General features: G+C 43.8%; 1 protein-coding gene across 1 annotated transcript in view; it reads right to left on the reverse strand.

Moving 5' to 3' along the window:
* Positions 1-405: 405 nt before the first annotated feature.
* LOC123240851 overlaps positions 406-11,401 on the reverse strand; it is a 64,579-nt gene continuing 53,583 nt past the window's right edge. Inside the window, exons 9-15 of the mRNA XM_044668564.1 lie at positions 11,087-11,339; positions 9,213-9,572; positions 6,349-6,624; positions 5,788-6,060; positions 3,357-3,458; positions 1,847-1,878; positions 406-1,025 (exon numbers count right to left, since the gene is read on the reverse strand). Coding sequence (XP_044524499.1) covers positions 915-1,025; positions 1,847-1,878; positions 3,357-3,458; positions 5,788-6,060; positions 6,349-6,624; positions 9,213-9,572; positions 11,087-11,339 — 1,407 coding nt within the window. The 3' untranslated portion in view covers positions 406-914. The remainder of the gene's footprint in view (positions 1,026-1,846; positions 1,879-3,356; positions 3,459-5,787; positions 6,061-6,348; positions 6,625-9,212; positions 9,573-11,086; positions 11,340-11,401) is intronic.

Consider the following 11,401-nt stretch of genomic DNA (forward strand, 5'->3'; position numbering starts at 1 on the left):
CAGCCATGAAGACAAAGGAAGCTGGCACTGTGGAGCACTTAGAGATTGATTAGATATCAAAAAAGCTAAAGTCATCCACTTCATTCTGGGCCACCCCTGGTCATCTTGACCTTTGTCTTATCACTGGTCTTTGATGACTAGAAGAAATGAGGCCATTGACTTGGTGTAGCTCTATTTCACTTAAAGCCAATGTATGCTTGAGTCAAAAGAACATCAGTGGGGGGCAGCTGGGTAGCTCAGTGGATTGAGAGTCAGACCTAGAGATGGGAGGTCCTGGGTTCAAATCTGACCTCAGATACTTCCCAGTTGTGTGACCCTGGGCAAGTCACTTGACCCCCATTGCCTACCCTTAGCACTCTTCTGTCTTGGAGCCAATATAGCAGTATTGACTCCAAGACGGAAGGTAAGGGTTTTTATTTTTAAAAAATTTAAAAAAAAAAAAAAAAGAACATCAGTGATATCATTTTGGTTCTCTTCAAGTAGGAAAGACAACAACCAATATGGTCAAGAGTAACAGTCCCAGCTCACTTTATCTTAACTGCCTGAGCTAGGGACAGGAAAAATGAATGGGCTTTTAGCAGAGAAGGGAAGACACAGGTGAGTGATTGGAAAATGCCAGGAATGAGATGTTTTCGTGGCTATCATCTCCCAGGCGTCAACTTTCAAAGAGGCAGAGAAGATGAGTTTCTGAGAGGAACCACTGTGTCCTTATCATTTATTGACCATGGAGAGGAGGGACTTGGCTGAGTAACCTTGGTGGAGAGTAAAAGGAAGGTCCTCTCTCTTCCTCTTTCTTCCTAGGGTTGATGGGAGTATGGTAGAGCTGGGCTGGAAGGCTGGCAACCCAAGCTCAAGTGAGCTGGGGGAAGATCAGAATAAATAAATCCTCCGTGCAGTTAAAAGAAAGGACTGTGTTATTTCTTTTTTATTTCAGAATAAATGGTGTCAATAGACATTGGAGACCGAGGCAGGACACATGATTTCTGGGTATTGAAGATTATGGAGGCATAGGATACTTCCTCAGTCTGAAAGGTAAAAAGCAGGATTAAGAGAGGACATATTGAACAGAGGAAGAAGGTCTCAGCCCTGAGGGCCCTTCTCACTCCTGGAATCTTAGAACCACTCAGCAATCAGGGCTTGAAAGGGCTAACATCTAGTCTCACTTGTCCCTAGAGCACAGGAAACCCTCTAAGACACTCCTAGCCAGGGGCCATTGAGCCTATACTTTAAGACCTTCAGTAATAGGGAGCTCACTACCTCCCGAGGCAGCCCATTCATCTTTTGAATGTTTCTTGGGTTTTAAGGGAGGTAGTTTTCCTTTTATGAAAAAGCAATCTTTTTTTTGTGATTCTGAACTACACTATCTGTCTCATCCTATTCTTCCTCTGAATCCCCTTGTTTTGGACATATGCCTGAAGAGGGAGGGTGTCTACCATATTTTTGTATTCTTAGTTCAAAGTCTAGGGCATTATATTAAGCAAGTGGCTGACAGGTGTTAAGGGATGGAGGTGAATGCACTTGTATGGCCCAGGTCGGCCAGATAACCTCCCTCTTAATGAATGAATGAGTGTGTATGAAGGGTCAGTGATATGGGAAGTAGGGAGTGGAACTGAGGGGACCGAGTTGGGAGTCCAGCCCTGCTACTTAGCCTCAGTGTCCTCACCAGTCAAATGAGAATAATGCTTATGCTGTGAGGCCACATGAATTAGTCTATTGCTTTGTAGACTTCAAAATGATGTATATATGGAAGCTCTTATAATTATTATCATCTAATTTCTCTATGCCCAGAGGATTACCTAATTTATACTAACAGATTCATCCCCTGGTGGGAAAGAATAAAACTTACCCCATTAGGTGAGCCATCAGAGCAGGACTGACCTGGGAAAGCAGAGAGAAAGTAGTTAGAAATCAACAGAAGGTCTGTTCTGGGCAGTGAGTAGAGGGAGCCCATGTGTTACCCTCTTCCTCATTTCTTACCCTGGCTTTTGATCTTCACCTTCTTTGCAAGGAAAGAGAAAATGGAAGAAAGAAAAGGTTCTGGGAAAGACCTTAGAATTGCAGAGTGACCATCATCCTCAGAAAAAAATACTTCCTTAGTGTTCCCAGTCCTGGGCAGTCCAGCAGCCTTGGCACCAGAGGATTGGCATGGCCTTATGAAGTCATTTCAGATTTCCCTCACCGTACAAATGTCCCACTGTGTTTCTGATTTCTCTTTAGATGGATACCTCAGTTGCAATTTCCAGTCAAGAGGTAGGGGGCATTTGGATCACAGGCTATAGGAATCTACACCTACAGGAAAGCCCACCAAAGGAAGATACCCACATCTCCTATAGAATGAATAAAAGGAAGGAAGAAGGGTGAGGATGTGGTTCCTAGAAGCAAATCCTCCTACTATAGGCGTGATTTGGCCAGCTTGGGATGGATGGCTCTGCTAGACTATGGCTCAGAGGAGTTGGAGGGTCTTTCTCTTCAAGGTTAGGAAAGAACACTATCAGGTCCCTTTTGCAATTTAGATTAGGAAGAACCTGGTCCTGGAATGACAAAGGTCCCCAAACAGGGAAAGGGACAGGACTGGAGGCTGAAGAATCTTTTATCCCCCAAAAGAACCCACTGACTGCTAAATAGGTTGGGCAATGCCTTTACTAACTGTGGTTGGGGGCTGAGATCTGTCCTCAATAACATGATGGTCACTGGCTCTGAATAAATATCAGAAATTATGTGATTGATATCTCAGTCAGAGCAATTGAGCTTCCTGAGGCAGAAGGACATCTGAAGTATAGTTAAAACTTATCTTTGAATTTCCTTAGATTCATGACTTCCCTGGGGGCCTCTAAGCTTCTTTTCCCTCTCTCAGGCCTTATTCCTGAAGTACTACTGCCTCACTGTTAGCTTCTTCACCCATAGGTACTATTATTCTCCTACTTACTTGGTCTGCGCAGTCTGAATCTGCCTCAGTGGCCTTTTCCCTCAAATGTTTTCTCACTAGATAATGAGTAATAACCTCTTTCCTTTCTTTCTGCAGCCCCTTTCTATTCTTTATCTCTATGCCTTCTTGGACTTTGGTTTCCTTTGCTTGAGGGTCTGAGAAAAATGGTTAGGTCCAGTGACTACCCCAATGGGGAAGTAAATCCCTGTTTCCAAGAGACAATCAAATGTGAGGGATAGAAGAGGATTAAAGCCCAATGAACAAGGTCACCCAAGAGAATTAGTGCTGAAAAGTAGGAGTTTGGGAAAGGGAGGTAAACATGCTCCCAAGAAGTAGGGACAGGGTGCAAAAGACCATCCTGGTTTCTTTCCTCCATTCTAGGAGGCAGACCATGAGGGAAGAAAACCAGGGGAAGCTTCACTATACTTACTAGTCTTCCTGAAGAACAAGACATAGATGAGGGAAGCAGTGAGAACCAATCCAGCTAGGACTCCACTCACAATGCCAACGATGGCCCCTCTTGGAGACTTACCTGTTGTGGACAGAGAAGAGAAAAAGAACCTTAAGAATTTCTGAGAGATTTCTGACATGAAGTGTCTCACACCAGTGCAGTACCTGCCACTCTGTAAATATTTAATAAATGCTTGTTGATCAATAAGGCAGACTTGGTCTTTGTTTCTCAGAGTCTAGGTATTCCTTTGGCAAGGCCATATTGTGAAGGATGTGACAAAGAATTTGAAACTCCTGAATATTGGGCAAGCACATGAAACTCAACATATCCAATTTATGAATTAATTTTCCTCACCATATTGTGCCCACTCCCCTTCTCTATTTCTGTTTAAGGCACCACCAACTTACCAGTTATCCAGGTCCAAATTGGGAACCATCTTTGACTTTTTCCCCTCTTTTGAATCTCACATCTAATCAATTGTTGTCATATTGTCCTGATTGTTGTGTGATTAGAATCTGTTACCCTAAAAAAAAAACTACAATTCGCAGCACCCCACTCTTTTCCTGTCGTTACATGCTGACTTAGACAAGATGTAAATTCTGTGGAGTTCTGTCTCTCACTCTCTTCTCTTCCTGTGGCGGTAGCTGTGGATGCAAGATTTTTGAGCAGGTAGAAAAACCTAGTCATGTGGTTCTATTTTGTTAGATAATAAACTTTATAAAATGTACTTGAAGTATTGGGCATTAATTTAAGTCCTACATTGTTATGGTTGTTTGTGCTGATTCTACTGGGACAGTATCTCAAATCTGCCCCCTCCTTTCAGATCTCCTTATCTTGTCTTTTCCACATAATGGTAATAATTTTCTGATCAGTGTTCCTGCCTTCTGGTCTCTCACCTCTCTGAGTTATCCTTAATACCACTGCCCAATTCTAATTTTCCTGAAAGGTCATTCTGTGTTTCTCCCCCAAAATGTTAAAATGGGTATCTTATATCTATTTCTGAAAAGCTGTGCATTGTAATACAAAGAACATTGAGTTTGGAATCTGGAGACCAGGATTTGAATCCTGACTTGGTCAGCTGCTAGCTATAGGAACTTGGGGGGCATCTGGGTAGCTCAGTGGAGTGAGAGTCAGGCCTAGAGACAGGAGGTCCTAGGTTCAAACCTGGCCTCAGCCACTTCCCAGCTGTGTGACCCTGGGCAAGTCACTTGACCCCCATTGCCCACCCTTACCAATCTACCACCTATGAGACAATACACCGAAGTACAAGGGTTAAAAAAAAAAAAAAGGAACTTGGATAAATTCCTTCTCTTCTCTGGAGATTTATTTCCCAATCTATAAAAAATACAGTTTGGACAAAATGTTCTGTAAACTCATTTCAGCTCTTAGGAGCTTACCTTTCTCTTCCTGCCCACTCCTCTGACCAAATACAAATAGAAACCCTCATTTTCCATCTGAATTTTTTTAGTAATCTCCTTCCTGGTTTTTATGCCTCTAGTCTTTCTTCAGATCCATCTCCTTCATCTTTTTTTTCTTTTCCCAAATGCTCTATGTATTATTATTGATGATAATAATTATTGTCTCCTATAGGACAGGCTAAGGTTTGCTAATGGAAATGGTGTTACTTGTTCTGGACAAGAAAAAGAATGACATAACCATTCTTGTCCCGCTCATTCTTTAGATTAGACTATAATTATAAATCTTTTCTTCTAAGGTTTTCTTTTAATATAACTTTTATTGTATTGTGATCTGTATAAGATATATATATAAAAGGCATATTATATAAAGTATTATATAATACTTCTCTTTTTTTGCATTTGTTTGTGAACTTTTTATGCCCTGATGTATGGTCAGTTTTGTAATCATGCCACACACAGTTCAGAAATATGTATATTGCTTCTATTCCTATTCAATCATCACCAGAGGTCTTTCATATCTAACTTTTATAAAATTATACTCAAGTCCTTATTCTCTTTGTCTTCTCTTTTTTTTTTTTTTTTTTTGGAATATTTTTCCAGGTCTGAAAGGGGTACATTAAGGTCCTTTACTATTGTAGCTTTACTCTTTCTCTCAATATTTGTTTAGTTTTTCCTTTATGTATTTAGATGTTATGCCACTTGGTGCATATTTATTATTATATTAGTGTGGTAATTCATTATATTTCATGACATCCAGTATAATGTAGTTTCCCTGCTTATTTTATTCTAAATTAATTTCATTTTTGTTGTTAGCTTTTCTCAGATCATGATTGCTTCCTTGCTAATCACATACTTTAGAGTCAGTCTTCCTTTACATGTCTTTTCTTAATTCACCAGAAAAAAGCTGCCCTCCTGAGACACCTCCCCCAGGCATCCCACCAGAGGTCAACTCAAAGAGACTTGTTCTCTGAAGGAAGAGAGAGGCCACTTACCAATTACATTTATAATAATGTCCTTAGAGATTGACAAGTTGGTCACATTGTTCCTTGTCCAACATGTATACTTTCCCGAATGTTCCCAAGATGCAGAGGGGATGATATAACTTCTTCCTGAATATACAGACCCAGAAGTGCCATTGACATGCCATTCATACTGAGCAGCCGGGTAAGATAGTGCCTGACACTCTAATGTCAGTGGGTCATTGAGTTGGACCTTAATCTCCCCACTCTCAGGCCTTGGAAATATCTGGATGTGGCTTGGTCCATCTGTGTAAAGAAGAATAAAGATGAGATCTAAGTCACTGATAGGGAAAGAAGTGGAGAGGGTGGCTAGGTGGCTCAGTGGATAGAAAGTCAGGTCTAGAAACTCAAGGTTCTGGTCTCGTATTCTTCCTGGCTGTATGACTCTGGGCAAGTCACTTAACCCCCATTGCCTAGCCCCTTCCATTCTACTAAGTGCATTGGAACCAATATCCAGTATTGATTCTAAGATGGAAGGTAAGAGTTAAAAGAAAGAGAAAGAGTCTAGGAGGGAGAAGACTCTGAGTTACTCACAGATCACGGTCAGAGTGAGGGGGTCACTTCTATTGGAACTGATTGGATTCGAGGCTTGACATTGATAGGATCCAGTATCTTCCCTCTTCACACTCAGGATGGTGAGAGTCTGGTTATTTCTGGACAAGCTCATTCTCTCACTGAGGGACAGGGGCTGGTTATTGGAGAACCACAGAATGTTTTCTTCCTTGTTTTCTGTGCTACATGTAAAGAACACAGAGTCATTCTCTCTGTTGTTGGTGCTGTTGACAGCAATGTTAGGTTTGGCAACTTTGTCTGTAGAATGAAAGAGAGGAAACTTGTGTGAACGACAAGCCTGTGTATTCACCAGGATGCTTCTTCGTGAAAAGGGAAAAACCTGCCAAAACCTCAAACCCAAACACTTCCATTACAGACATACGAACTTGGGCCCTGACGTCATGGCTCTCTGCCATAAAAGAAAAGGAAGCCCCCCCTGCCCCAAGTTCCCATTATTCTCTGTTCCTCACTTAACAGGAACTTACTGTTTCCCATTTCTATAGCACTTCAAAAATTAAGCTCTTCCCTACCACTGGCTCCAGGAAGCAGTTAGTTCACATATTATTCTTACCCTGGGCCATGGTTTAGATCCATATTTTGACACTTACCTTCCCTGAGCCTCTCTCTTCATCTCTAAAATGAGGGAGCTGGACTATTTGGCATCTAAGTTCCTTTCCTCTCTAAGGTGCATGATGCTAAAGCTCTTCTACCCTTTACTGGAAAAGAGTTTGGTTTCATATCAAGTACATCTTCACGGCATTTTTTTATCACAATGTGGAAACATATGGGTGCAAATGTGAATCTCTGTGTGTGAGAAGAGGCAGAGTTTAAATGATCCTTCCCATCATCAGTATTTCCCTGAAAAAAGGAGATCAGAGCCAGCCACATTATCAGAACTTGCACTGCAACCAAGACTGGAAGCCCCCTATGGGCCCATAGCACCAGGTGAAATGGACTGAAGGAAAGGACACTAGTTCAAGGGGAAGTCATTGAAGCTGTGGTCCTAAAAGTTGGGAGAGGAGAGAATGATAGTGCAACAGCTTACATGCTTTTTGTACCTAAAATGAAAAAAAAAAAAAAGACTTTCTCTACATAGGATCCTGTGAAATGGAAGGATTATCCAATTTTCCAGATAAAGAAACTGAAGATCACAAAGAAGGGGTACCTGGGCTGGCACAAAAGAGTTACGATTCTACCCATGCTTATTGACTCTGAGCTCAAGGCTTTTCCCACCATACCACATTGTGCCATGGGCCCCAGAAAGGCAAAATATCACTAATTTTTGTTTCTTTCATGCCATAAAATGGGAGATCCCAACACAAAACTGAAAGCCAGTTCCAGATACCCACCAGAGACTGTAACATGGATGTCTTTGGTGCTACAGAAGTCAGTGCATGAGTTAGATGGATTACAGGTATAGGTTCCAGTGGGATTCAGAGATGTATAAGAAATAGGGAGCTTGGGTGCTAAAATTAGAAGGTGAATTCTGTGTCTTTTTTATTGATCCTATTTACATTTAGTTGATTTTGCCCTGTAACTGCCCATCATGATTCTTTGTCTCTGTCTTTGTCTTTGGACTTAGTTCAGAAGTTCAACTTACTTAAAATGAGTTAAGTTTAGAAATCCAATTCTCCTGTTGACCATTGTTCTTTTCTTGTATCAAGGGAATCTGTTACACTTAAAGGATTCAGGTGGACACCAGGGAGTCTGGTCTAGCATCTTTAACCCACCAAGGATGTCTTGTTTATTATCCAACTATGATCTTTTTGCCATATCAATGTTTTTTTAAGCCCTTACCTTCTGTCTTAGAACAATGTATTGGTTCTAAGACAGAAGAGCAGTAAGGGCTAGGCAATGGGGGTGAAGTCCAGGGTCACACAGCTAGGAAGTGTCTGAGGCCAAATTTGAAACTAGGACCTTCCGCTTCTAGGCCTGGCTCTCAATCCACTGAGCTGCCGAGCTGCCTCCCATATTGACCTTTTAAATAACTTTGGGCAGGCAAATTTCAGGAACAAATTGCCTTCCTCAGGCACAACTAAAGGGTGCAGGTTCCATAATGAGTCTTTATAGTTTCATAAAACAGCCTGGAAAAGTTGGGAGGAGGAAGGAAGTTACTTCCCAAATCCTGACTGCCCACTCCCAACCATCTTTACCTTCTAGAGGTTCCTGGGCTCACACTCTTTCTAAAGGACCCTAACTAGGCTTGGGTCTTAGACAATGCAAGAAAAAATTAGTGAGTGTCAGGCTGACAACCCTCCTCCTGTAACACTCTTCTTTCTTCCTCGTGCCTTCAGACTTCCCACAGTTAATTAGGAGCATCTAAGGGATTCTTGCCTTAGCCTAACCTCTTATAGGGATGTAGACCTTTGTGGTCAAGGTAGGATGGCAAAGGATCCCTAGGCAAATGTTAGGCAGAGCTGCTCTTCTCAACCCACCTAGGCCCTGCCTAACTTGGCCCTCCGGATATTTCCTGGGGCTAATCACTCCTCGCCTGCTCCTGGTGCTGTCAGTTGTCTGGGGTGGGCAAGATGCAAGTTGACCATTCTAGGCCAGAAAGAAACACTCCTCTGTCTTCTCCATGAGGCCAAGGGGAAAGGTGTAGCCCTTTTGTCCCCTTCGTCTTGGGGCCTCAGCAGCCAGAATCCTCTGAGTTCTGATGTTTTCTCTGGGACTAATAACCAGACAGGTCTAGATTTGGGGATTCTCTCCTCCTGGGGCTCTTTCCTCTAGGGGTGAGTAACGTCCTTGATTCTGTCTGCGCAGGCGGGTAAAGAACGCAGGGGAAACCTCAGACGGAGGGAGGGTATTGGGGTGACTTCATAGCCCATGGGAAGGCCAGCACTTACCGTACACTCCCAGTTGTCCTCGTGCTATTACAGCTATCACACCTCTGGAATCAACAATTTGTACAATGTAGAGCTCAGTGTCACTGAGGGTGAGGTTGGGAATGAGCAAAAAGCCATTGGGGTATACCTTCTCCCGGATGCCTGCTGGTATCTGCATTCCAGAAGGAACACTGTAGCTAATGATCCTGTTGGAGTCCTCCGTTGTCTTTCTGTACCAATTATAGCTGAGGGCCTGCTCTGAGAATCCATGGATGGTCAAGGTGACATTGCTTCCCAATCTCCCATAGGGCGGACTTGGCACAACGCTGACAGGAGCACCTTTGACAGATGTTGACTTAATCCAGCAGCTCAGGATGGAGACTGAGAGAGGAGGAAAGAAGCAGAGGTCAGCAGGGTCCCCTAGTCTTCCTAAGAGACCCTGAGTCACCCCAAGGTAAGAGTAGGGGCTGTTAAGTCAGCCCCAAGGTCTGTTGGGACCTCAGTAGGGTATGCTTGAAGAGTTTTCCTTGGACTATACAAAAATCTGTCTGTCCTTGTCTCCGTAGAAGATCTGAGAGTTTGGTCTGTGTGTAGAGAGAGAATTAATTTGTTCCTCTCAGGGTGGGATTCCATTAGAGAAGGAAGAATAACATCTCAAGGACATTTTGTTATCACCATAGGCCCGGTGGGTTGAGAGATCTCTTAGCTCAAAGAAAGCAAACTATTAGGCTATCCTACCTCCTTCTCTCCCTTGACCTTTAGAAATCAGAAGAGTCACTCCTAAGGACATAACTACCTCTTTTTTTTTTTAAACCCTTAACTTCTGTGTATTGGCTCCTAGGTGGAAGAGTGGTAAAGGGTGGGCAATGGAGGTCAAGTGACTTGCCCAGGGTCACACAGCTGAGAAGTGTCTGAGGCCGAATTTGAACCCAGGACCTCCCATCTCTAGGCCTGACTCTCAATCCACTGAGCTACCCAGCAGCCCCCCATACCTACCTCTTCATAACCTCCCCCCAGCCTGTTGAAACTCATGATGAAGTCCTCGCTGTGAGGGGGCTCCTGCTATGTAACCTGTTGTTTTCTAATCGGCTAAACTTTTGCTCCTAGATTGTAAGTTTGACCCCAGAGCATGGGGTATCCAACAGAGTGGGTGGGGGTTTGCATCAGGAATCAATAAAATGCTTGTATCTGCACCCTTGCATTGGGCATCGCCATTAGGACGATGCCCTTCTCATGAGAAAGTGTAATCCTTGCTTCTGCTCACTTAAATGGTCTCTATTTCTTTAAGACATCGGCTCATACAGTCTGGAATACATTTGAAGCTCCCTCCACTGACTTGATTTAGAAAAGACTTGCCAGTGTGGCAGGCAAGACATGGGTTAGGAGAGGTCTTAGACCTCGGTAGGAATCACTAAATCAAATGGCCTCAGTTTACAGATAAAGAAACTGAGACCCAGACAAACTAACAGATGTGACCAATATTAAATAGCAAGAAGCAAAGGTGGCATTTGAGCCAAACTCTTTTGGCTCCAAACCCAGGCCAGCAAGTCCCACAGAAACCCTGGGGGCATTTGAAGGCTGACAGAGGTTTGCTCTCAAACAGCCCTGAGAGTCTAGTTGTAAAAACTCCCTTAGTTTCTTCAGATTCCTCAGGTCAGGGGCTGGATGTTGCCCTGAGTCTCAGGGGTATGGACTGATGGCCCTGAGCTGCTTCTTCCTCCTCTATCCCTGGCTCACGGAAGACTCGCTCTCATCAGGTCTGCCATTACCATCTCAGAAGGAGACACCCTCTGAAACTGTTCTCCCTCCCTCCCTGAACTCATTTGTCTCTATCTGGGCCAGAATCCCTCAAAGTCCCTCTCCCCTCATGGGTCCCAACAGAGCTGGTGTCTCACCTGCCATCAGAAGCCTCTTTAAGGGCTGTCCCCAGTGTGGAGAGGCTTTGAGGGATGCTCCATCAGACTGTGCTGCCCGCTGCATGTGACCCCTTCTCTCCTTCCCAGGAATGTCCACTTTCCCTTTTTGAGCTGTGTCTCCCCAGGGCAGAGCCCAAGGGCAGACCCTGGAAGTGCTTCTCCTGGGGATGAGGCTCAAGGGTTGTCTCTGCCAGAAAGCCCCACTCTGTCTCTGCTCTCTCTCCTCCTCCTCCTCCTCCTCCTCCTCCTCCTCCTCCTCCTCCTCCTCCTCCTCCTCCTCCTCCTCCTCCTCCT

The sequence above is a fragment of the Gracilinanus agilis genome, chromosome 3 (assembly GCF_016433145.1).
Source record: "Gracilinanus agilis isolate LMUSP501 chromosome 3, AgileGrace, whole genome shotgun sequence".
NCBI classification, from domain to species: Eukaryota; Metazoa; Chordata; class Mammalia; order Didelphimorphia; family Didelphidae; genus Gracilinanus; species Gracilinanus agilis.